This window comes from Sander vitreus, chromosome 22 (genome assembly GCF_031162955.1).
Source record: "Sander vitreus isolate 19-12246 chromosome 22, sanVit1, whole genome shotgun sequence".
NCBI lineage: Eukaryota > Metazoa > Chordata > Actinopteri > Perciformes > Percidae > Sander > Sander vitreus.
Window position 1 is genome coordinate 1,905,023 of NC_135876.1, and position 27,943 is coordinate 1,932,965.

The 27,943-nt window shown below is 40.4% G+C and overlaps 1 protein-coding gene across 1 annotated transcript in view; it reads left to right on the forward strand.

Moving 5' to 3' along the window:
- Positions 1–20,385, forward strand: part of kcnh2b (potassium voltage-gated channel, subfamily H (eag-related), member 2b) — a 323,192-nt gene extending 302,807 nt beyond the window's left edge. Inside the window, exons 15-23 of the mRNA XM_078280719.1 lie at positions 4,445–4,697; positions 8,130–8,323; positions 9,481–9,583; positions 11,415–11,566; positions 11,782–11,926; positions 12,382–12,571; positions 14,122–14,227; positions 15,078–15,179; positions 16,102–20,385. Coding sequence (XP_078136845.1) covers positions 4,445–4,697; positions 8,130–8,323; positions 9,481–9,583; positions 11,415–11,566; positions 11,782–11,926; positions 12,382–12,571; positions 14,122–14,227; positions 15,078–15,179; positions 16,102–16,524 — 1,668 coding nt within the window. The 3' untranslated portion in view covers positions 16,525–20,385. The remainder of the gene's footprint in view (positions 1–4,444; positions 4,698–8,129; positions 8,324–9,480; positions 9,584–11,414; positions 11,567–11,781; positions 11,927–12,381; positions 12,572–14,121; positions 14,228–15,077; positions 15,180–16,101) is intronic.
- Positions 20,386–27,943: the final 7,558 nt, after the last annotated feature.

A 27,943-nucleotide genomic window follows, 5' to 3' on the forward strand; every position in this document is an offset into this window, starting at 1 on the left:
GTATTAATTTATGCATTATTTACCATTAGTTGATGCCTTAACTAACTGTTAATCTCAGTTAACTAAGGTGTCTATTTTACCATTAGTTAATGCAGTAATAAGCCCTGACTAACTGTTTATAACAGTTAACTAAGGTGTCTATTTTAGTATTAGCTAATGCAGTAACAAGCCTCAACTAACTTTTAATCACAGTTAACTAAGGTGTATATTTTAACATTAGGTAATGTACTAAAAAGCCTAAACTGGAAATAAAAGCTAACTAAAGTGTCTAAGTAAACCCTTAGTTGATGTTGATGAAGGTATTTCCTAATATTACTAGGTGGTTGATAAAGATGTTTGATAGCATGTATGTCTTAAGGTTCACGGCCAAGCCATGTCATTATGAGAAAACTTTTTTTATTGTTTATTTACGGGTTATGGTTGTCCACATACCTTTGTCCACTACATTTGTCCATCCTCCAACATATGACTTACTTTTGGTAGAGGGTGACATCAGGGAAAAGACTCCATAGTCTCCATGCAGAGGTTTGCTTCTTCCTTTGTCTTCATGTAGACATTAACTTAAAGCCCAACCTATATAAATTATTGTGCATGCTATATAAGCATTACGTAACCTTAAATGGTCACTTAATTAATGTGTAACAATACTGAATACGTCTTACTAAACCATCAGTTAACAGTTATTACTGCTCTGGTAGACTTATTGTAAAGTTGAGAACATATGCACCTTAACTAACACTTAATTAATGTGTAACAATACTGAATAACCATTACTAAACCATAAATAAACAGTTAAAATGCTCTTTGGTAGACTTATTGTAAAGTAGAGAACATATGCACCTAAAATAACACTTAATTAATGTATAACAATACTGATCAAGCCTTACTAAATCATAACTAAAGAGTTATGAATGCTATTTGGTAGACTTATTGAAAAGTTGATAATATAAGCACCTTAAATAATACTTAATTAATGTATAACAATACAGAATAAGCATTACTAAACCATAACTAAAGAGTTATGAATGCTCTTTGATAGACTTATTGTAAAGTTAAGAACATATGCACCTTAACTTACACTTGATAAATGCATAAGAGTGCTGAATAAGCATTACTAACCAATGATTCATAGTTTATTAATACTCTTTGACTTAAATATTCACACAGCTTTTAAACATTAGTGAAACATTGTCAATGTGAAATCAAATCTTCATGACAACCTTATGTTATGCACACATGTTCAAAATGTAAACAAGGTTTTCATTTGATTCTGAGTTTTTAACTCAGTCAGTTCTCATCTTTCTTTCCACTGAGACTCAGAGCTATAACAGTTTAAGTCCTGTATGGAGATTACACTGGAAATTGTCCCGCTCTCTGTCTGTTTCCTCTCTTGAAACAAACACAAACAAACCAAGTGGGATATATCAATTTCTTTTAAATGCATGCAAAAGCTACGGATGCAAGAATTGATCGTTCACTAGATCAACATCAAATCTTTACACATATTGTAGGCAACAAATGACGACAAAACATGATAGGGCAGCCTTAATGGTACACACTCTACCTAGTGAGTGGTGAGCTACCTTGACGATCATGATTATCCATTATCTAGCAGCCAGCAATCACAGCATTCGCATGTTTGTTTGTATAGATCAAAGTATACTATGGACCATAAATAATCATTATCATAGTGTAGCCTCCCCGGCTGAAAGATGGTCTTCATCGTTGGATAGTTTATTCACTTTCTATGCAGAAATCAACCTAAATTAAAAGCCTAATACAATATTAAAATGATTCTCCTTTTATTCTTCTGTCACATCCAATATACCGTAGTAATTGCATTTCTATCTCTCAAGTTACACCGTTTCATGTAGCTAAACAGGCTCATTAGCCTGGTAATTAACTGCAGGCTAAAATATGTTGACATGCTAGCCTTACTTGCACATAGTCATCTCCAAGTCCGTAAAACTCTTAAACGGCATATCATAAAGTGACTGACAATACAAACGATATTAGAGTAAACACTGACAAACCTTGTTCCTTTATCAGCCAGATGATAAACAAGATAAGCATACACCATGCTTTCTTCGGCAGAGTATTAGCAGCACATGTTGCCCGCGGCCTCAGCACGCTTATAATACTTCCGGTTTCGATCTTTTCAAAATAGAAGCGATAGCTAGCAAGTTAGGTAGCTTTAGGTAACCAAAATGACCCTGTTCTCTGGCAGATCTTTCTGCGATTAACTTATGTTAGAGCTAGCATAACAGCCAAGCTAGCTCTAAGTGACCCACATATTATTTAGTTTCACTCATTTAATAATCTATAGCAGTTTCCAGTGTTAGCGTTTTTATTTTGAAAAGATCAAAACCGGAAGTATATATTTGTTCCCACAAGCAGGCAAAGTGTGCAGCTCATACAAGCAAAAAGTTTTATGTTTAACTTGTTTAGCACCTGGTTGATAAGGGGATAAGGTTGGTCATTGTTTCCTCTAATATTGTTTGTATTTTGAGTCACTTTATGATATGCTGTTTAAGAGTTTTACGGACTTGGAGATGAGTAAGTAAAGCTAGCATGTCAACATATTAGCCTGCAGTTAATATTACCAGGCTAATGAGCCTGTTTACATAAAAGGGTGTAACTTCAGAGATATAAATGCAATTACTACAGTATATTGGATGTGACAGAAGGTTCAAAGGAGAACCATTTTATATTTAATTGAATATTTCATTGTAATTAAGGTTGATTTCTGAAAAACAAGTGAATAAGAATGGGAAGTAACACTCAATTTAAGCACTCAAAGGGTCATTTACAATAATATATGTATGAAAGGGGTTAAAATAAAAAAGATGGATATATTTAAACTAAAAGTATTTAGTTTTCTTTGTTTTCTCAGCTCTTACAGTGGTTAGATGATGTGTGTTCAAGGCATGTTTGGGGAACCATTAGTTAAAGAGAGCCAGACCATCTTTCAGCCGGGGAGGCTACACTATGATAATGATTATTTATGGTTCATAATATACTGTGATTTATATAAACAAACATGCGAATGCTGTGATTGCTGGCTGTCAGATGCATCAATGCATTAATATACTGGACACAATCTAGATAATGGATAATCATGATCGTCAAGGTAGCTCATCACTCACTAGGTAGAGTGTGTACCATTAAGGCTGCTCTATTGATTTCACATTGACAGTGTTTCACTAATGTTTAAAAGCTGTGTTAATGTTTAAGTCAAAGAGTACTAATAAACTGTGAATCATTGTTTAATAATGTTTATTCATCACTGTTATGCATTTATCAAGTGTAAGTTAAGGTGCATATGTTCTTAATTTTACAATAAGTCTACCAAAGAACATTAATAACTGTTTAGTTATGGTTTAGTAAGGCTTGTTCAGTATTGTTAAATACTTAATTAAGTGTAAGTTAAGGTGCATATGTTCTCTACTTACAATAAGTCTACCAAAGAGAATTAATAACTTTACTTATGGTTTAGTAATGGTTATTCAGTATCGTTACACATTAATTAAGTGTTAGTAAAGGTGCATATGTTCTCAACTTTACAATAAGTCTACCGAAGAGCATTAATAACTGTTTAGTTATGGTTTAGTAAGGCTTATTCAGTATTGTTACACATTAATTAAGTGACCATTTAAGGTTACGTAATGCTTATATAGCATGCACAATAATTTATATAGGTTGGGCTTTAAGTTAATGTCTACATGAAGACAAAGGAAGAAGCAAACCTCTGCATGGAGACTATGGAGTCTTTTCCCTGATGTCACCCTCTACCAAAAGTAAGTCATATGTTGAAGGATGGACAAATGTAGTGGACAAAGGTATGTGGACAACCATAACCCGTAAATAAACAATAAAAAAAGTTTTCTCATAATGACATGGCTTGCCTACACCTTAGTTAACTGTTATTAACAGTTAGTCGAGGCTTGTTACTGCATTAACTAATGATATAATCAACACCTTAATTAACTGTTTTTAATAGTTAGTCAGGGCTTATTACTGCATTAACTAATGGTAAAATAGACACCTTAGTTAACTGAGATTAACAGTTAGTTAATGCATCAACTAATGGTAAATAATGCATCAATTAATACCTTAGTTAACATGAGCATTGTTAACAAATGTTTATTAGACAATTTATTCAACCCTTAATAATGGTTAGTTAATGCTTATTAATGCATTAACTAATGCTAATTAATGTACCCTTATTGTAAAGTGTCTCTCCTTTCACCTCTCCTTTTTGCTTTTTTTCCAACTCTTTTGCTCCACGTGTATCTACTGCTTTTTTACTCGCCTCCTATCTTCTTTTCTTCTTTAATTCCTTCTTTCTGTCTTCTACTTCTGTTCTCTCCTGCTTCTCTATCCCTTCTTCCTTCCTTGTCCTCATCTCCTTCATCCCTCTGCGCCCTTTGCTCCCTCTCCCCAGGTGCTGAAGGGTTTCCCAGAGTGTCTACAGGCAGATATCTGCCTCCATCTGAATCGGACGTTGCTGCAGAACTGTAAGGCTTTTAAGGGCTCTACCAAGGGCTGCCTCAGGGCGTTGGCCATGAAGTTCAAGACCACCCACGCACCCCCGGGTGACACGCTGGTCCATGCTGGGGACGTCCTCACTGCCGTCTACTTCATATCCAGGGGATCCATAGAGATACTAAGAGGAGATGTGGTGGTTGCCATCTTGGGTACAAAAAATATATTTATATATACACAGTCAATATATGTTTTACTGATTACATTAACCACCTACTGTAGCCCCTGTTAATTGCTCACTTTGAGCTTATTTGAAACTAAATCTGAGGAAGAACATGACAACATCTGGAAACATTACTCTTACAGGAGATGACTTAGAAGTATAAACAGTTTAGTCCAATATTTAAATTTCCCTTGTAGGTCTAGTCCATTGCAGGCCAATGCAGGGCTGCTTCCCTGAGATCTAGCAAGTAAGAGTAGTTCAGACTGGAATGCCCTGACTTATCAGCAGGACAAAAGTTATCCACTGGTCCATAGCCTCCTGTGTCAATCCAGACTTTGTAAAAGTATGTAGCAGACCTCTTTCTTGCCCAGTTACATTTTCTTTTTTGATTTATACTTGAATATCTCTTCCAGCATGCCTTTCTAGTTGATGACTCTGTACTTGCTCAGGCCATGCTGCCTCTCAATAACTACAACATATGCATTAGCTGGTAGTGCCTTCTGCTGGTGAGCATAGAGTGTTACTTCTAATAGTTGAAGTGTGGATTTAGGACAACACAACAAAAGACATGATCAGGTTGTACCTAGTCTCGCATTGCCAGACCTTCCCCCACAGCGCTGTGGAGGAGGGTCTGGCTAGTCCACACAGCATTCCGGAATGGGAGAAAAACTTGCTGTGGTTCATTGGCATTTCTTAAAACCAATCACAATCGTCTTGGGGCGGCGCTAAGCCCCGGACACAATAATGACTTGAAAGCAAAAATAGCCTCGGGAAGGAACTTGTTTTGGTGGAATATGTGTACTTTCAAAAGAGAAAACTCAGATTGGACAGATAGTCTAGCTAGCTGTCTGGATTTACCCTGCAGAGATCTGAGGAGCAGTTAACCATAGTCCTCACAAATCCACTGGAGTTAAGAACGCCAACACAAAGAAAGAGGAAGGTGAGAGAAATCTGGCCTAAAAAGAATTTCCAGCGGCATCTGAACAATCCCGGAAGTGGAACATCTTCGATTTAGATTAGGTTGTACCTCGTCTCTTTTGCCCAATGTAAGCGGAGATTGGATCTAGCTCCCTTAACAGGAAAACAGTTGGATGAGTTAATAGCATAGTGCTGCTATGTAAAGTAACACAAGTACACATGGTGTGTGTACTTGTATATGTGTAGATGTACTGTATATTAAGCATTAAATGCATTCACCAGTGGTGACCGTCATGTAGAATGAAGTTAACTATTTGCTCTAAATGATTATGTAACTTTTGCATGTCTTGCCCTAAAAGATACGCAACATAATATTTTAAAAGGTGGGGTAAGAAATCGGGTAGTTAACTTTAAGACTGTTTGAGAAAAAGATCTTAAACATTTTAAGTAATTTTGCCAAATAATCTATTGGGCCTACATTTTGAGATACTTATATAATGTTTCAATAGTTCAAAGTTCAAAATAAACACAGTTGTGTTCACATAAAAATGTGTTTTGACTAAAACACTTCTAGTACACTGGTCCCATGCCACTGTCATATTTCTGGCTCATAAAAAAATGATTGCAGCCAAGAAATAGATATCCTCTAAATGTCAGGATACCTTAAATATCCCCATAAAATATAATGCATACATGGCTGATATTTCAGTGAATCGAAAAAGCAGTTTAATTATTGTTATGTAACAATAGTACTCGTACACACACTGTAGGACTTAAACTATTTTCAATTCTGCAATAACACGACATAACCTTGAATTGTTTTCATTGTGTACATTGTCTTGTCATCATATAGTACTGCTGCTGCATGCTGTGCTTGCACATTACATTGCAGTGATTGTCTTTAAAGTGGCTATATGTAACTTTCAGTTTGTGTTGATTCCAGTGGCCGATTTGGACAAAACCCAAGGTTGCTTTACACAAGGACAGGGGGACAAGGGAAAAGAAAATAGCAGGCCAACACAAACACAGACTAAAAGGAATAAAACATCCGTTTAATTGGAAGGGGGTGCGTAATTTAATACAGGCTACTGACGTACAATCACATCGCTCATTGTAAAGTTATTTTATGAATGAACTAGACATATTACATACCTGAGGGCCAATTCGTTGACGTTTTTGAATCATTTACACTCCCGTAATGTTCTTCATCTGTTGAAAGCCCGACCGAGTGTGACTCGGGGTTTCCCCCGTCGTCTTTCACTTTCCCTTTTAGCTTTTAGTTGTTCTTTGTTTAATTTCCTTCTTTCCTGTGATGGTCCTGCCCAGTATCAGCCATAACTACAGCAGATCACTTCTAAAATATAAAAATATAATTAGGCCTATGTAAAGAAATCTCCTGCTACCTTTTACCTGGCTGGATACACTAACACAGGCTTTTCTGGTGTTACCCTTCAGAATGTGTTGCTGTAGCTCCGTCTACCTGCCGTAAATCATTCTCTGACTTCACAGGAGAAATCAGACCTGGGCAGAGACATTAATAAAAACGATATAAAACTAGTGTAATGGAAGTTTCTGGTCCAGCAGGGGTAGAGGTTTCAAAGTTTAGTGAATGTAACAAATAAGACAGTCGGAGAACTGAACCAAGTTAGGGTTTCGTATTTATTAGGATATATTTGCAAATATAGGAAGAATAACAGAGTCACAAAAGCACAAGCAGCTCAGTGAGTACTGATTCTTCAAATGAGTCAAAGAAACACTGAGCTTAAATGCACATTGGGAAAAGGGGAGTGACAATTCAAACATGATCTATCTACAACAATGGTTTACATTTTCTCACAGACAGCGTCCAGATAAGGTTAACAGGTTATAGGTTAACATGCACATAAAGATAAAGATCTTGTCAGATACCTTTCTAAATCTCCCAAGGTGTCATAAACCCACTTCACCTTATCCCCTATCCCCCACGTTCACCTCTGAGGTTACATTCCCGTACTCCGTAACTGGCAGAGGGAGGACCCGGATCTGGAAAGGAAGATGGTTTATAGTGTCCTTGTAGTTTATCAGTTTAAACAAAGGGCCTATGCTTCGTCTCCCAGACTTTCTGTCTCAGCAGCTTAAGCAGGATCGAATCAACATGATAAGGGGAGACAAACTGTTCTTTCAATAGTGCTGAGAGAAGGCTATGTGTTAATAAAAACATCAGAAATAAAAGGAACAGTGCTCAAGTGTAATTTTTGCCATTACACTAGTTAGTCTCATTTGCTGTTACAGGCCATTTATGATAATTATATGAAAAATTGCAGAGTTTCAGAAACATTAAGAAGTTAAATACAGTATATGTTAACTTTAATTGACCTTTTTTAACTGTCTAATGTTTTTATGTTTTTATGCCTCAGGGAACTGCCACTCAAATGTCGTTATATTGTTGTCTGACTGCTCAATATATTGACAATAAAGCTACTTTGACTTCTTGCTTTTCCCCCGTTTCCCTCTGTTTTCTCAGGGAAGAATGATATCTTCGGCGAGCCTATCAACCTGTATTCCCGACCAGGTAAATCCAACGCTGATGTGAGGGCTCTAACCTACTGCGACCTCCATAAAATCTTCAGAGAAGATGTTCTGGAGGTGCTGGACATGTATCCTGAGTTCGCAGACCACTTCTGGAACAACCTGGAAATCACCTTCAACCTCCGAGATGTGAGTTTTACAACCTCATCAAAGAATGAGTAATGTGAAGTCTGATTCAGACAGACATCCTGAATACTTTGAAGCAATATGGTTAATATCAGCCATAATATATATATATATATATATATATGCATACTTAAAGTGCTCATATTATGCTCATTTTCAGGTTCTTAATTGTATCTAAAGGTTATATCAGAATAGGTTTACATGGTTTAATTTTCAGAAAACACCATATTTTTGTTGTACTGCACATTGCTGCAGCTCCTCTTTTCACCCTGTGTGTTGAGCTCTCTGTTTTAGCTACAGAGTGAGACTTCTCACTCCTGTAACATCTTTGTTGGGAGTCGCACATGTGCAGTAGCTAGGTAAGGACTACTAGCCAGTCAGAAGCAGAGTATGAGGGCGTGTCCTGACAGTACCTAGGTAAGGACTACTAGCCAGTCAGAAGCAGAGTATGAGGGCGTGCCCTGACAGTACCTAGGTAAGGACTACTAGCCAGTCAGAAGCAGAGTATGAGGGCGTGTCCTGACAGTACCTAGGTAAGGACTACTAGCCAGTCAGAAGCAGAGTATGAGGGCGTGCCCTGACAGTACCTAGGTAAGGACTACTAGCCAGTCAGAAGCAGAGTATGAGGGCGTGTCCTGACAGTACCTAGGTAAGGACTACTAGCCAGTCAGAAGCAGAGTATGAGGCCGTGCCCTGACAGTACCTAGGTAAGGACTACTAGCCAGTCAGAAGCAGAGTATGAGGGCATGCCATGCTAGCAGCTAGGTGAGCATTATAACGTGTGTTCCAAAGTGACCACGTTTGTCTCTGAAGTAAAGGCTGGACTACAATAGAGCTGTTTGGAGCAGTTTGTGAACAGTGTTTTCTGTTGGAGATGGTAAGTCCCTTTGGGGGGGACTTTGGGCTTTTTCACTTTGTAAACCTATAACATGCACAAAAAAGATATATAACACAATAAAGGAAAGGGGAAAAGCCAAAAAGCATAATATGAGCACTTGTGAGCAAAAATGTGTTCTTTGTGTTGGGGTAGTATCCAAGGAAAATTTTTCCTTTAACTGAATAAAGGTTAACTGATTCTTACTGTGGCTTCTTTTACACATATCATCCCCACAATGTTCTTTCTTTTAATAAAGGCTGTTTAATGCTGGTCCTCGTTTCAGACCAACATGATCCCAGGCTCTCCGAGCAGTGATGACTCTAACTGTGGGGGATTCAACAAGTTACGCAGACGCAAGTTATCATTCCGAAGACGCACAGAAACAGGTAACCCTTCCTTAACGGCCCATTACTCGCTTCGGCCATTTGTTTTACTGTCAGCTAAAAAAAACTTGGGATGCACCGAATCCAGGGTTTGGATTCGGCTGAATATTGGGCTTTTTGACGGGGTTCGGTTTCGGCCAAACCTTAGAATTGTTTTCCAGTGAACCGAACCCTACGCTTGCACTACACGCGATATGCTGGTCGACGTAATGACGGCGCCGTTGATTACGGGAAGGTGTTTACGTAGGTGGAGCGTTCAATGCAGCAGGCTGAGAGGAAGTGAAAATGGAACTGGTGAGCAGAAAAAGTGTTGTTTGGCAGTACTTTCAGTCAAAAGAAGGCCATTCAAGTCCAGCTACATGTTCAGTTAACAATGCTGATTGATCTCGTGGTGGCGAGGACCCTAAACAATACACAACATCACCGCTGTTACAACATCTGGTATGAAACATCTGGAAGAATACGAGCTGAGCATGAAGGAATCTACAGACAGCAGCCAGAATGCAGCAACTTCAGGTACGGCAAAGGAAGGACAGTCACAGCTAAAAACTAAAAGCACACGTTGACGAAGCACATGCTTTTGCATTTAATGCACTGCTGTCGACGTTGTTTACTTCATTAATGTGTTTACTGTGTTAATGCAGAATCTTAACCAGTGAATTCGATATTCGGCCGAACCCCAAAAATCTGGATTCGGTGCATCCCTAAAAAAAAATCCAAATTGTCTGACTCTACTGTATGAGTGGTTACAGAAATACAACTTCAGTAAATTCAGGCATTCAAACATGATCATGCTTTCGGTCGTGTGTGTGTGTGTGTGTGTGTGTGTGTGTGTGTGTGTGTGTGTGTGTGTGTGTGTGTGTGTGTGTGTGTGTGTGTGTGTGTGTGTGTGCATCATACTGCTGGAATATTCTTTGTGTAAATGAATGCCTGCATGCTCAAGGACCCCTCATGGTTGCAGTGATTCACAATTTTTGAAAAACCTATTTTATTGACTTTATTGATTGGTTTATTTATTAGTATCAATGTAGAACAGTCCAGAAAAACAACCTTCAACACATACACGTTTCCCCTATTAACCCAACCACAGGCATTAAACTAAGAGGTATTCAGCTTAACTCTACACACAGACATATATTTACATTGCCCAAAGGTTGAGAGTGGACACTACAGACAAAAAATAAATACATTGAATAATAAAATAGAAAAAATAGAAAAATGTACACAATTAAATAAATACTTAAATGAGATAAGCAACTAAACATAAAGTATCATTAGAATGATAAAGGTTAGGAGCAATTACTCCGAGATGGCGGTCTCTCGGTCAAGGTTTCTCAAAAATAGTAGGAAAGGGCCCCATACTCTATAAAATGTAATGACTGACTCTATTTTTATACTGCTATGTCGACTGCTGACTCCTCTCAACCGGCCAGTAGGTGATCAAAAACAAATCAGATAGCGAAAGGCATCTCCGGAAATTGGCTAAGCTAAAAACAAGCCTCACGTAGTCCGTTGCAGACTTCATTTTGGTCTTTGCCGTGGTATGTACAAGCAGGTAGTGAGTGGAAGAAAAAAAATGTTTTCAGAGACAGAGAGGCTGTAAATCGGACAGTGTCTAGCCTCCGCCAGTGTGGGGGTTGTACATAGTAAAGTGCAGATCACTGCAGCTGAATGTCAAAACAGCCACCCCTGTTTTCTGAGTGCACCTTTCTAGTTTGATAGTGACATTTGTCAGAGTCCTCCCTTAGTGGTCATCTTTGAAAAGTTAGTCCTGATCCGGCTGGACTGACCAATCCCCTCTTTTTTGAATCTTTCCACACACACCTGTGTCCAGATGATGCAGATGCTGGTGAAATTAAAAAGTCCCATAAGTCCGCGCGACGAAGACACAGGGAAGCAGCCAACAACCAAAAAAAGGAGGAGGCACCTCAGCGGCAATGGGAGGCACATCGCAGCTCAGTGTCTTCACACTCCAGTGGTGATGAGGTATAACTACAGTTTTCATCATGACTCATTTTAAAGCTGTTTTGTGTTTGACATTGTTGTACACCATGGTACAATAAAAACTAGGGCTGGGACAATATGCTGTACTGTAATGTTTTTTTAAATCCTTTCTGAGGAAAAATCAAGATTTTCGATATTTTTTTTCCCCACCCCTAATAAAAACTAGTGTTAATGTCTTGGATCTACACCTTTTACAGGAAGAGAAGTCAGTTATGACCAGACTCGCCCCTCCGCCAGCAATGCTGGACAATCCGCAGGCTCAGGCCATGCCCCGGAACTTCAACAAGAACACTGAGGGGGATGGAGACCCCAAGACTGGGAACACCTGCAACGCTCTGTCAGGTAAAATACAACAGAATAGTGCGTTCCATTTATCTCGGAAATCAGAACGCCGAGCTGGGAATGACGTCACACCCGAGCTGACCGCATTCCATTAAAACAAGTCGGATTTCCCTGTGGGGTTAGCTCTATCCAGGTTAGCCATTGTTAGTGCATACAAACAGCTTAGCAACATGTCAGTACTGTGTGTACAACTGGTTTAATGATACACAAATAAGACAGATGTGCTAATAAACTGTACATTACTACATGTTACTGTGAGGTGCTCTGAATCCCCAACTAGTTTATCCGCGTTCAGGGGGCGTGATTCCAACTTTGACCTCGGAAATTCTGACTTCTGAGTACAAATGGAATGCACTAAGAATAGTGTGCCCATATCCTTGTGAATTGTCCAGTAATGCCTGTTTTTCACGCACACACTCCCTCTCCCCTTCTCCACCTGTCTTCATCTCCGACAGGTGCATTCTCTGGTGTGTCCCACATCTTCAGTTTCTGGGGGGAGAGTCGGAGTGGTGGTCAGTACCAGGAGGTTCCCAGCTGCAGCCTTACCTCCCCCCCGCCCCTCAACACGCCGCTGCACAGCCTGGGCCGACATCAACGCAACCAGCTGGACACACGCCTGGACCTGCTGCAGAAACAGCTCAACAGGTATGACTGTGTGTGTGTGTGTGTGTGTGTGTGTGTGTGTGTGTGTGTGTGTGTGTGTGTGTGTGTGTGTGTCCTAGGTCTGTGTGTCTGTTCTAGGTCTGTGTGTCTGTTCTAGGTCTGTGTGTCTGTCCTAGGTCTGTCTGTGTGTCCTAGGTCTGTGTGTCTGTTCTAGGTCTGTGTGTCTGTCCTAGGTCTGTGTGTGTGTTCTAGGTCTGTGGGTGTCTGTCTGTCTGTGTCTATGTGTCTGTGTGTGTGTCTGTCTGTGTGTCTTTGTGTCTGTCTGTGTCTTTCTGTGTGTCTGTCTGTGTGTCTGTCTGTGTCTTTCTGTGTGTGTGTGTGTGTGTGTCTGTCTGTGTGTCTGTGTGTCTGTCTGTCTGTGTTCTGGTTCGTGTGCATGCGTACGTTGGTCTGACAGTTCTTTTCTTTTGTGTTTTGTATCGAAGACTTGTTGAAGGAAGACAATATTAAAGTCCCTGCTTAAACCCTGCAGTCATCTGACAGTTTCTTTTACCTGGCTTCCTCTGAAGAAAGTTTTTCCGTCTCTGTAGCCTTTAGCTTTCAGCTGGATGAGGCCCCTTTTTCAGGTCTTGTTGCGATCACAGTTTGTGTCTTTTTGCTGGTTAATAGCCGTGAGGCTGGCTGCGCCTCAAGCTGAACGCTCAGAGTTGTAACGTATGATTGACTGGATGCCTCTGCTGCATACGATGTGTCAGCAGGCTGTAGGTGTGTGTGAGGAAATTTGGATGGGAAATAGCGGTGTGTTAAGAGAGAACTCCTCCACCAAAGTACTGAAATAATGTGCACATATGGTAAAGTCTCTGTTGGACTTTAGAAAGTTGAACAGAGCCAAATAGATTGAGTCCTAATTAGCTGTATAGGAGCCTCAGATAGGACCCAGCAGGTTTTGATGGTAAAACTTACACCTCCTGTATGTGTAGCACACAGAAAGATGCCAATTTACTAATAATATACAATCAATCTATAGAGTGTTACAGCTCCAAAAGTTAACAGAATAACAGCAGGATGGAAAGAGAAATGTAGTATAAGCTAAACAGAAAAGTATAATAATCAGAATGATGCAAGAAGTGGAGGGTAGACAAAATATTGTAATATGCAGTGGTGAAATGTAACTAAGTACATTTACTTAAGTACTTAAGTTCAAATTTGAGGTACTTCATGCCACTTTCTACTTCTCCTCGGCTACATTTCAGAGAGAAATATTGTACTTTTTACTCCACTACATTCATCGGACAGCTTTAGTTACTAGTTACTTTACACATTAAGATTTTGGACACACAGCATATCAGGCATTTATGTTCCCAAAAGTTAGCAATTTACTTGGTGAGTTCTTTTGTATAGAAACTGATATTAATGGACAAAATTAGAACCAGGATGATTAAAAAACAAACAACAACACACACACACCTTCTTCAAGAACATCTGCAGTTTTAATGAAATAAATAAAATATTTAAAAGCAACAAATTTATAGAATACAAATGTCTCCTCCGTAGCGATTAACAGTTAACCATCTACTGCATTCTGTGTGCAGGTTGGAGAGTCGCATGTCAACGGACATTGGAGCTATCATGCAGCTGCTCCAGAGACAGATGGCTCTGGTTCCTCCTGCCTACAGCGCCATCTCCTCACCACCTCAGGTGATCACAGACACACACACACAAACACACACACACACACACACACACACACACACACACACACACACAGGCATAGTCCCAGTCAGTCACATCTTCTGTTTCGATGTACTAGTGTAATGAGGGCTCAGATATGACATTGGCCACAGACATGCATGAACCACAAATGCACATGCACCCACACACACACTCACACACACCATACACCCACACCCACACACACCACACACACACACACACACACACACACACGCACACACACACACACACACACACACACACACACACACACAACACACACCCACACCCACACACACACACACACACACACACACACACACACACACACACACACACACACACACACACACACACACACACACACACACACACACACACACACACACACACACACACACCATACACCCCCACACACACACACACACACACACACACACATACACACACACACACACACACACACACACACACACACACACACACACACACACACACACACACACACACACATACACACACACACACCACCATACACCCACACACACACACACACACACACACACACACACACACCATATACCCACACACACACATACACGCACTCACGCACACACACACACACGCACACACATGCACACACACACACACACGCACACACACACACACACACACACACACACACACACACACACACACACACACACACACACAGAGGGTATGTACGTACAAGAATGATGCTTGTTGTCTTTCTATTATTATGGTCACTGACCCAGGCTATGAATAGACAGAAGGCTACACTTCCTGCAGACCAATAAGATGTTGCCTCTTGCAGGTCTCACCTTACCCTGGTCCTTGCCCAAGACCAGGTCCAGGAGAGAGACTGGTTCAGCCTGTTACACTACTGGAGACAAACACCCTGGGCTCCCTCTCACAGGTTAATTGGTTAATTAAACAACAATACTTTATTGTAAAATGTGACTATATATTTTCTTTCTCTGAACAATTTACATTTAATTAAAGACATTTCGCACAGTATATACATTCATTATATCATGCCAGTCAAACCTAAAACCCCTTTTCAGCGGCTTTACCCCTTTCCCCAGGGACAATGAGGAAAAATGTATAGAAAAAAATAAAGTTAGGCTTTGGTGCCGGCTTCCTGACTCGGAGCTGTGAATGAGAGAAACAAAACCTTATTTCCTGATTGTTTCACAGCAGTTACCTTCTAAAGCACAAATAAGTAACCATCACACACTCAACAGATGATTACTGTTGAGACAGCGCTTTTAGTTTCCTTGTCCTCTACATTTCAGTCAGTACATCCAACTTGCAGCAGTTACAGTAATACTACGCAGCAGTAAATGTCGTCGCAGTATGACAAAACCTTTTTTTCAACGTGTTTTTAGATGAAACGGGAGGGCACACTGAACTGCGGGCTGTAGAGTGTGTTCACCCATGTGACCACCAGCAGCCCGTCATTTTGCTTTTTAATACGGCAGCAGACTAATTTGCCTAATCTTCACGGGTCTTTATGGGACTGCGTGGAACTTGAGCTAACAATTGGCTGAAGGAACCGTTTAGTTCCTTGAAAAGTTGTTCCTGGGACTAAAAGTATCGCAGCTTAAGATCTTCAACCTCATGAAAACCATTTGCATATCAAAAATGATAATGATGGTAATCACAGCAATTGTGGTAGCAGTTTTGCACAGAGTGGTTTGCTTATAACATTTCCTTGACTTATTGTTTTTCTTGTAAACCACAGAACACAGAGGTCAACCCTCATAAAAGAAGTGAATGAATAGTAATGAGTAAAAGAGTAATAGCAGCCTGTCCCATTGACCTGTCTTTCCCTGCAGATCTTGGATTCTCAGGACTTTGAGGAGTTCCCAGCCCAGCCTCTTGACTCCCTGCAGCCCCAGGACACCCCACTGATTAACACCAACCAGGGCCAGCTCACTCCCTCTGGACTGTACTTCCTGGGGCAGCATCTGGATCTGGATCTGGGACTAGTCACTGGGGCTGGAGTCATTTCTGGGCCAGCTGTAGGTTCAGGTGTAGGGATAGATTTTGGGAGCGAGGCAGCAGTGGGGTCAAGCTTAGGAGCAGGGTTAGACTTTGGTTCAGGGGTATGTATGGGGGCTGGGGTTGGGCCAGCAACTGGAACAGGGGTATCTTCCCTGGATCCTGAAACCCAAAGAAGGCTGTCCCTCCAAGAACCACAGACACCTCTGGACTCACGGACACCACACAGACACAGCTCTGACCCAGGGGGGAGCTAAGGAAGAAGCAAAAGGGGGAGGAGAGTGGGATGGAGGGAGAGCTACAGAGAGAGAATAAGAGTGCTGTTTTGTCCTGCAGTCCCTCCTCTTTTTACCGTTCCTCATGGTACCCTTAGAAATCAAGAGGCACCTACTGTACCTACCACCAAAAACCCAGCTACTGTATCTTCACCGCTGAATTTTCGCCTCTGACCTCTTAAGAAAGGACACACAGCTCAGAGAGAGTGAAGCCAGGCCGGTGGGTTAAGGAAAGGGTTGAGGCCTCTCTCTGTCTCTCTCTTCCATAAGTCCCGCCCCCGGAGCTTTCTGAACTCCACAACGGTACAACCTTTAACCAAAACCACAAACAGAGCAGAGAGGAGCTCTGCCACTTCAGTCCAGGTCGACCCAGACTGATCAGGTCTGGACCTCTCAGTCATCTGCTAAGTAAAGCGGACAGTAAAGACACTTCACACACACACACACACACACACACACACACACACACACACACACACACACACACACACATACATACATACATAAATGACTACTGTTCTGTAGAAGAATCCCTTTACTGCTGTGTCCAGTGTTGGAAGACTGACAAGAACAAGACAACAACGGACAGAATAATGACGAAACAAGTAGCCATTTACGTCTTGCACTGAAAATCCTATTGATATAATGATTATTCTATTCTATATGTCCGTGGCGCTTCCGATAAACTCACAAACTAGCTGGTAAATTGTAGTGTTAGCTGGCCTAACAGGAAACCTGCTGTCCCGTTCTGTCATTGGTTTCATCCCCCCCGATGTTCTGCCCCAAGAGGCGGAGCCAACGCTATCCCCTTCCCAAGAACACACTGGATTGGCTGGTTTTGCACCTCGGGGGTGGGAACTGGAGGGTTAAAAGCCATGAATTTTTCTCGATGAACATATCAGCTACCCTATTATAAACATTGTACAGATTTGCTAGTGAGTAAAGAACATATGGCATGCTTGGGCAGTGTCACAAACAGGTAAACTGGCAAACTTACAAGTTTACCATGACAATAGTGCACCGAAAACAGCCAACTATAAATAATTAAACAAGCAGGGAACCCCAGTATACTAATTCCATGAGTTGTGACCTTAACAGAGAACTTTGATGATATGATGACATGGTACTGGCTTGTTGTAATTTCTAAAAAAAATGCACATGCACAAAGGAAAAAAAGGTTTATCATAGTTGAATTTGCTACCTCAGATTTTATCGGTCCTTACTTTTTTCACCTGAGCAGGCACACAGAATGCTTTCACCTTGTACGTACGAGTCTGTCATGTGATCCATAAAAATACAAGTTTGCCAGTTTACAATGACCAGCCGAATGCGCCATTATTCTATGTCTAGTACAATATGCAAACACTGGCAAAAAGAGATGAGTGAATGCTTTAATCTTATTATAATGTGTAGTAAGTCCAGGTCTAAACCTTTTTACGTGTTTTATGTTTGTCCTCGTTTGCAGAGCATGGCGTACAGTACGTTTGCTTCCACATATTGTAGAGAGTCACTGGATTCTAATGTTTAGGACACATTTGTTTTTCTTTGCCCTAAACTGATGTTAGTGGCTTGTAACGACAGATATTGAGTGTTTGTGTTTTGAATATAGACAGCACAAATACAAAAAAAACCTTTACAATGTAAGTTTTAAAATACTTAGGAGGTCATCCAAGAATTTGCAATACTACAGCAGTAGTGATCCCAGGAAGACAACACTGTACTTCAGCACCACTGTCTTTGGAAATACTTTGTATTAAATGTTAACTTAAGTTCATTACCTCCCATTTTGAAGTCCTCAGATACACATCTGATCCTTGTCATGTCACGTTAGGCCACCAACACACTAACTTTCTTCTTTGATATATGAAGATGATGCATATGTACAGATAGGCAATCTATCTGCTCATCATTGAAGCTTAACAGAGCCTAGTTCAATTATTTTGTTTAAGGATTGATTAAAGTCTGAGCATCTATCACACTGCCCTGTTCAGGTTCAACGAAAGTTACCACTGCTCAGGTTTCATTTGGCTCAGTGCATTGGCCTTGTACAGCTATGCTGTATGCCACACGTAGACGGCCTTCCGCCAAAGTACCCAACGCATAACCCTAGTTTAGAAGAAAAAGAGAAGGTAATGTTTTGAAGCGATTTTCAAACTGTGAACTAAGAAACATCTTTGGTCTGGGCCTCCATCTTTCATCTGCCAGCATAATATCACATCAGGGGAAGGTTATGTCTCATCAAAGCAGTGCAACCGCTCACCAGCCACTGGATCAATCTGGCATGTCAACAAAACGGCAACATAAAGCTATAGTGCGTAGTTTCTGTCTCCTCCATGAGGAATTCTAAGTAATGACAACAACACTGTCGGCGCATCTACATGATACAAGCCTCAAGTGACCGCGCACCACCCCCACACCCCCGTCACACAGTTGCTAGTAGCCAAGGAGGACACGGAGGATTAAAAAAACATGATGGACTCTTCAGAAGAGGTCATTATCTTCACTCGAGTTTCTGCGCGGGAAAGTCACCAGACGCCACAATCTCCTGAACATAGTCCTACTGAGAAATCCAGAGAGAGTTGTGTGGAGGTGATAGTCTGAATTAGCTTTGTAGCAACTCATTTGGCAACGGCTTGAATGTAGCGGACGTTCATTAATATCAAAAAGTTACACACTAAAGCTTTAATGGGGAATGATATGATTTCTTTTGTTTATAAAGGTTTCTCAGTGAGCACCATGAAGGTTGGTTCCTTTTTAATTAAACAGTATCAAGAGAAAGGAATTCCTGCATGCTAAGAAATACTATACAGTATATGTAGTCTGGCTCAACGGATGCACATTGCTGGGATAAGACCATACCCGACCATAATGCAGCACTGACACAGTGTTGATCTGTTTAAAAAAGAAATAAAATAATAATATTTTCAATAAAACTCAGAAGTTTAACACTTGGCAAGGTGCACGTCCATCACATGCATTTGGATAGAACATATACACTTTCCCCTTTAAATCTCACTAACCATCAGAATAAATAGCAATGTAATTCCCCCCCAGAATTTATGATAAGGTGATGGTGGTGCCACTGTTAAGACAGGGTAGGTGCGGAGTTTACCCAGATACCTCAGGGCAGGCAAAGCTGTACGAAATACTAAGAGCAGGTGCAATGATAAGCCCTTATAGTAAAAAAAGTTTTTTCTGCCATATCGTCCAGTTTTATCAGTTTTGAGTTGCCAAGAGGAAGGGAAATAAAAACCTATGACATTTTCAAGTTGTCTTCCTTGATACAAAATTCTACGGCTAGACCCTTTTCCTGTACCACACAATGATGAGTCCTAACAGATGGAAAGCCTGATGAAGTGCCATAGTCCTTTAAACAGTTGAGACTTGTAGCAGTGCTACTGCATCCGTAAACTTTGAGCACTTTATTTCTTAAATAGTGCAGATGTTTAATAAAGACTCAGGAACGTGTCGTTGGTGTTAGAGGGTTGATTGTCCTTTGTCTCAGAGCTCAAAACCAACCAATCAGAAGAAAGAAAAAGTCAAACTGGAGGGACGTGACATTTACACAGTAACATCCGTAACCTTAACACCGGCGGAGTTCCCCCTGTAAAGCAGAATTGTGAAGATTGTATATTTCTGCTCGCTGGTCTAAACTAATTGTATTTATTCATTGTTGTAGGATTTTTGTGTGTTGTCTTGGGTTAAGGAACAGCTGATGTGGCGCAGCAAGTGAAGGCTTTCTGTGTAAACATGTCACTCCCCATCTTGTTTCCTTTTGTTCATAATCCTAAAATGAACCGTCATACAACCATTCTCAATCGTTATTCAATATGTATGAAGTGCTTGGTGAGTGGTACACATTATTATTATTATTACAATTATTACTAATTCTAAACAGCAGAGTGGTACACAACAGAGTGCTACACATTAATATTATAAACAATTATTTCAATTGTGAATTATTCTAAACAGCAGAGTGGTACACAACAGTGCTACACATTATTACTATTAATAATACAATTTCTTTTAATTATTAATCATTCTAAACTGATCAATTCGCAAATGCACACAAAGCCACATTCAATGCACATTGTCCATGTGGCCTGTTGTACCGGTTTTCACAGTTAGTCAGCGTCCTGCCTGTGCAGTTATTGGACCGTGTGGCTGTTTTTGCAAAGGTGCACTTAATGCACAATGTGCACAAATAATAATCGGTGACATTTTAAACTCGCGTGTAAATGCAGCTGGATTATCTATGATTTCAAAGTTCAACCACGGATAGTTTCAAAGTGACTTAAAATCATATTTGGGGTGTGATTACATTGGTTAGGAGACCTTGAACCCGGAGAATTATTGTGAAGGTGAAGGTGGTTTGTAGGGCTGCACGTTGTTCAATATTCTGATAACGATATTACTCGCGATAAATTAAAGTGTACTCAGTTCTGCATTTCTGCTGCTTTTAGTATTCAGCTAAAATACAACAAATTGCTTGTTGAATTTAAAATAAATGAAAGGAAATCATTTCTAACATTGTTTTATTGAACAAATTGAACATTAAATTGAATATAACAGGCAGCACTAAAAAAAGAATGACAGTTACATTTTAAAGGGTAACTACTGTTTTTTCAACCTGGACCATATTTTCCTATGTTTTTTGTGTCTAAGTGACTGATGGGAACAACACTCTTTGACATTGGTCCAGTATTAAGAGAGATCGCTGCAGTCAGCAGTCAGTGAAACAAGCTACAATGTAAGTTAATAGGACAACTGTCCAGCTTGTATTTACCTTCACAAAAGTGCTCTTTTTGCCGCTGACAGACTCAGATTAATAATCTGTCTGACAACATTATGGAAAGGATCCCTACAGAGATAGACCTTTACGACATCTTAAAGCCCTTTGTGTTTAACCAGAAACAGCTCTGAGGTTGCTAGTGCTTAACCCACCAGACTCCATTTAAAAAAGCAATACTTTTAGCGTGTATAGAGCCAACATATTTTCACATGTAAATCAGTAAACTATGTGTTTATTTCAACTAAACCTAGAGTTGTGATGGTTGGGAAAGTGGAAAGATGACCCAAAACGGCTTTTCATAGTTTTATTTTGTTTCTGTCAACTTTGAATGAAGTGTATTTTACGGTGTTGAAATGATGTTTATTTACATGGAGTCTGGTGGGTTTAGGGAATGCAATTTCGCGGATGTTTTTATGTTTAAAAAAAGGATCTTACTCTTTAACAGAAAGGTCGACCTCCTTAGAAATCCTTTCCATAATGTTGTCAGACACTTAGAATATTAATCTGAGTCTGTCAGTGGCAAAACGAGCACTTTTGTAAAAGGTAAATACAAGCTGGACAGTTGTCCTATTAACTTACATTGTAGCTTGTTTCTCCGCTGCAGACTGCAGAGATCTCTCTTAATACTGGACCAATGTCAAAGATTGTTGTTCCCATCAGTCACTTAGACACAAAAACATAGGAAAATATGGTCCAGGTTGAAAAAAAACGGTAGTTACCCTTTAAAGTGCAGTTTTCTACTGATGAAAAATCTCTTGAGTGTCTTTTCCGCGTTTTTTGTACCAGTTAATATTGCGATGACTATAAAAAAAATTAAAAAAATCTATTGTGCAGCCCTAGTGGTTAGTATACTGTAAAAAGTGATTCTAGCTATGTTAAGATGAATAGCGATTCAACATAATATTGTTGAAACGCAGTTGGTACAAAGTTGCTAGGACCCCTTTTTCAGTATTCTGTTAAAATGTGAGTGAATGCATCATGGATGTCCAATGCTGATAAGCTGACACTGAACACATCTACTGAGTTTTTCTTACTACTGAACCATATCTGCTTGTTGTTTTATATGGTTTACTTTGCTGACACACGTATTACCATCAGTAAGTTTCCACCAGCAGTCTCTGCCTGTGGTCACCAAGAACAAGGCCCCTATGACAAATCCAACTTTTCTACAAATATCCAGTAAATACACAGTGAATCTTCAAGTTCTTTACCAGTGAATCTTTTCCTTTTGTTCTTCAGTGCAGTGCTGAGGTGATGATTTTTACAAGTGGGCTCTCCTCGCCATCACACATACTGTAGTGAGAGTTTTGTTAGTTCAATAACAGTCACCTAGTGGCCTGAACTGTATCTTTACATTCAGAACTATGACCTCAAAACTAGAATGTGCTTGTTTTTGACTCTTCTTCCTTGTATGTGACGGTAGACCTTAGTGGAATATTCAATGCTAACAGAATACATTTATGTAATGCATACTGCATATTATAAAAGTAGAGGATGCACTTTGAAAAAAATAAATACTTGGGGGACTGGGGAGTGGGTGTGTTTGGGGTTGGGGGAGGGTTAAGGAGGTTAGAGTGTTTTTTCCCCTTTGCATTTGAACACACATACGGACATAAAAACCCAGCACACGCACACACACACACACACACACACACACACACACACACACACACACAGCTTCCTTATGTTCTTCCATACTGCTGAGCTTTTTTCAGCTCTGTTTGGCTTTCTATGAGTTCCGACAGACTTGGGTCCTGTATTTGTAGATATTTTGAGCACTTGGGGAGGGGGGGTTTGGTACCGATTACACAACACTGGATCTGCTCTGTCACTTCATGCCTGTACATACCAACTTCTACTACTTGTAAAGGAATCAAACTCTTTGGCACTCGTATAGCCAGCACTATGCAGAACTGAAAAATGTCTTTGGCATGCTTTGAAATGCAGAAAACTATAGAGGAAAAATATACTAAATGAATAAATAAATAAAGTCTGCTCTAATGTCTCATTAAAATAATCACCTAATTGAAAGAATGATTGATTGATGAGCTTAATTAAAGGTGATTAGAATGATTATGCTAAAGACTTTTCATATTGTGCACATTTTGACTTGCATGCTGCACTGAGAGTCAGCCAGGAATGAGAGGGTTTGATGTGCAAAGCAGCTGATTTTTGCTGTATGCTTGCAAACTGTGTGTAGAGTGAAACACTGAATTCTTCCGAGTTACGGGAGTGTCATATTTACTGTACATATACATACTTCCAGGTCATGGAAGAGATGGGTACTGAATAGGTGCAAATATAGTGATCCTAGATGATACAATATTATATTGTATATTTGTATCTTTTGTGGCAAACCACTGTAACGGAGTGATGCATGTGTGGCAGTCCTGGGCAGAACTTTCCCAAAAATCAAGGAGTGCTTGATTTACATTGTCTGGGCTGTGTTTCCACTCTTCCCTGACAAAGTTAAATCAAGTGCATCTAAAATATTTCGCCCAGCTGGGATAGGCTACTCTCTGAAGACTATTATCAACACATCTGAGTGCAGTTTTGGACCACATCTTTCTTTCAGTAGCATATCTTTAAAGTGCTCATATTATGCTCATTTTCAGGTTCATAATTGTATTTAGAGGTTATATCAGAATAGGTTTACATGGTTTAATTTTCAGAAAACACCATATTTTTGTTGTACTGCACATTGCTGCAGCTCCTCTTTTCACCCTGTGTGTTGAGCTCTCTGTTTTAGCTACAGAGTGAGACCTCTCACTGCTGTAACATCTTTGTTGGGAGTCGCACATGCTCAGTAGCTAGGTAAGGACTACTAGCCAGTCAGAAGCAGAGTATGAGGGCGTGCCCTGACAGTACCTAGGTAAGGACTACTAGCCAGTCAGAAGCAGAGTATGAGGGCGTGTCCTGACAGTACCTAGGTAAGGACTACTAGCCAGTCAGAAGCAGAGTATGAGGGCGTGCCCTGACAGTACCTAGGTAAGGACTACTAGCCAGTCAGAAGCAGAGTATGAGGGCGTGCCCTGACAGTACCTAGGTAAGGACTACTAGCCAGTCAGAAGCAGAGTATGAGGGCGTGCCATGCTAGCAGCTAGGCGAGCATTATAACGTGTGTTCCAAAGTGACCACGTGTGTCTCTGAAGTAAAGGCTGGACTACAATAGAGCTGTTTGGAGCAGTTTGTGAACAGTGTTTTCTGTTGGAGATGGTAAGTCCCTTTGGGGGGGGGGACTTTGGGCTTTTTCACTTTGTAAACCTATAACATGCACAAAAAAGATATATAACACAATAAAGGAAAGAGAAAAAGCCAAAAAGCATAATATGAGCACTTAAAAACATTTTGCTGAGAAAAAAACCCAAAACTATGTTGTGTGTGATGTGTCCCAAAAACTCTTGCAAATGTTTTAAAAAGTGTTCACTATATCAGTCCCTGGAATAACCATAGATTTATAATTCTGGGCTGGCCAATACAGTGCTTTATTCATGTCAAATGTTGAAGAAAGGAGGGGGAAATGGTGAAGCTCTAGGTTCTGATTGTGTGATAGCATTATCATTGGTTGAACTTTATAACATTTCAAAATATTTCTTTCAATAAACCTCTTTGAAAGCAAAATGATGATGTCTGGACTGATCCTTGTGTAATTTTAGTGGGATTGTTAGGGGAAAAGAAGTGGAATGTGTAACGGCAGTTACTGTAAGGAAGCAGTTTTTCTTTCTCTTCATATTTTAGTTGCAGAGAACAATCCATGTTGGCTCTCCTGAATGAGACTGAATGACTTTTTTTAAATGAAGTCTTCGTGTGATGAATGCATATTGGCTTTTTCAACTGTGTACAATTGTCCCATTGAACCATTATTCCTAATATAACATTACAAGTAGCAACTTTCTTTCTTTAACCTCTTCCTCCCAACAAACTCAAAAACTGTAAATCCTTAAATCTTCCACATGGATACCCTTAAACCAAGTTTTTCTACAAAGGGAACATTTGAAGGTTCTTGAGTACCTTCCAACGACATGACTGGGACATCCCTACTTTAGACTGAGCTCTGTGACTTTTCAACGGAGGCGATAGCTATGAGTCCCCGAGCCCTTGGCCCTTTGGCCTGTGCCCAAAGGCCCATTTAGTAATCTCTCAACGGCAACAAAGATTCAGTAAAAATGAAGTATGTTCGCCCACCTCCTCCACGTCTGGAAAAATCCGTATATAAAGAGTTTTAGGGGAGGGGACAGGATATAATCTAAGACATCACAGACTAAGGATGCAAGCTAGAGAAAGAGAAGGCAATTAATAGCCTGGGACTGATGTTTGCCATTTTGATCACAAGGTGTCACTATTAACCTGCATTAGGCTACGTGAGGATGAACCATGTTGGAGTTCAACTGCTTTTGATTTTTCACCTCCCAGGTTCTTTATATGAAAAGTTATTGTAATGTTACCGTCTCAAGCCAAAATAATTCGTTCAATACATTAACTGGACAGTATGCAATCTGACCATGTCTGTTGTTTTCTGTTGCTCAATTGGCAATTACAGTGGTGTGAAAAAGTGTTTGCCCCTCTTCCTCATTTCCTGTTCCTTTGCATGTTTGTCACACTTAAGTGTTTCGAACATCAAACCAATTTAAACAAATAGTCAAGGACAACACAAGTAAACACAAAATGCAATTTGTAAATGAAGGTGTTAATTATTAAAGGTGAAAAAAAATCCAAACCATCATGGCCCTGTGTGAAAAAAGTGATTGCCCCCCTAAACCTAATAACTGGTTGGGCCACCCTTAGCAGCAACAACTGCAACCAAGCGTTTGCGATAACGTGCAATGAGGCTTTTACAGCGTCCTGGAGGAATTTTTGGCCCACTCATCTTTGCAGAATTGTCCTAATTCAGTTACATTAGAGGGTTTTCGAGCATGAACGGCCTTTTTAAGGTCATACCACAACATCTCAATAGGATTCAGGTCAGGACTTTGGCTAGGCCACTCCAAAGTCTTCATTTAGTTTTTTCTTCAGCCATTCGGTGGTGGACTTGCTGGTGTGTTTAGGATCATTGTCCTGCTGCAGAACCCAAGTTCGTTTCAGCTTGAGTACACGAACAGATGGTCGGACATTCTCCTTCAGGATCTCTTGGTAGACAGCAGAATTCATAGTTCCTTTTATCACGGCAAGTCTTCCAGGTCCTGAAGCAGCAAAACAGCCCCAGACCATCACACTACCACCACCATATTTTACAGTTGGTATAATGTTCTTTTTTATGAAATGCAGTGTTCCTTCTACGCCAGATATGCTTGGACACACACCTTCCAAAGAGTTCCACTTTTGTCTCATCGGTCCACAGAATGTTGTCCCAAAAGTCTTGGGGATCATCAAGATGTGTTCTGGAGAAATTGAGACAAGCTTTGATGTTCTTTTTGCTCAGCAGTGGTTTTCTCCTTGGAACTCTGCCATGCAGGCCATTTTTGCCCAGTCTTTTCCTGATGGTGGAGGCATGAACGCTGACCTTAACTGAGGCAAGTGAGGCCTGCAGTTCTTTGGACGTTGTTGTGGGGTCTTTTGTGACCTCTTGGATGAGTCGTCGCTGCGCTCTTGGGGGTAATTTTTGGGGCGGCCGGCCACTCCTGGGAAGGTTCACCACTGTTCCATGTCTTCGCCATTTGTGGATAATGGCTCTCACTGTGGTTCGCTGGATTCCCAAAGCTTTGGAAATGGCTTTATAACCCTTTCCAGACTGATAGATCTCAATTACTTTCTTTCTCAATTGTTCCTGAATTTCTTTGGGTCTCGGCATGATGTGTAGCTTTTAAGGATCTTCTGTTGGACCTTACTGTGTCAAGCAGCTCCTATTTAAGTGATGCCTTGATTGTGAACAGGTGTGGCAATAATCAGGCCTGGGTGTGGCTAGAGAAATTGAACTCAGGTGTGGACAACCACAGTTATAGTATGTTTTAACAAGGGGGGCAATCACTTTTTCACACAGGGCCATGATGGTTTGGATTTTTTTTCTCCTTTAATAATAAACACCTTCATTTACAAATTGCATTTTGTGTTTACTTGTGTTGTCCTTGACTTTTTGTTTAAATTGGTTTGATGTTCCGAAACACTTAAGTGTGACAAACATGCAAAGGAACAGGAAATGAGGAAGGGGGCAAACACTTTTTCACACCACTGTATAGTTTAACTCATTGCCAATATAATCGGAGTTATTAGTAGGCCTAAATATTATCGAGATTGGCCTTGAATTGTTGTGCTTCCAGCTATATTTACTCTAAAGAATAAAAAAGAATACATGGCCCGTCTGTAATACAGTGGAAAGTACCCCTGTCATTTCTAGTTTCTAACTGGAGTCTCCGTATTTTCGATAATAACTCTTCCCGGTGACATTCCAGTGATCTGGGCGATAGAAGGGCGTCTTCCTGGGCCGTGGCCGTATCCAGACCCTGTCCCCACCGGCGATTGGACCGGCAGCGTCCCGTAAAAGGAGTCAAACTTTTCCATTGCGTGTATAAGGTGTCCGTCAAAAGTACATTTGGTGACGACGAAGGTCCTGCCCAGGATTTGAAAGCTGTGATTGGACAATACCCTCGTCCCTCACAGATTAGCTTCAATTCC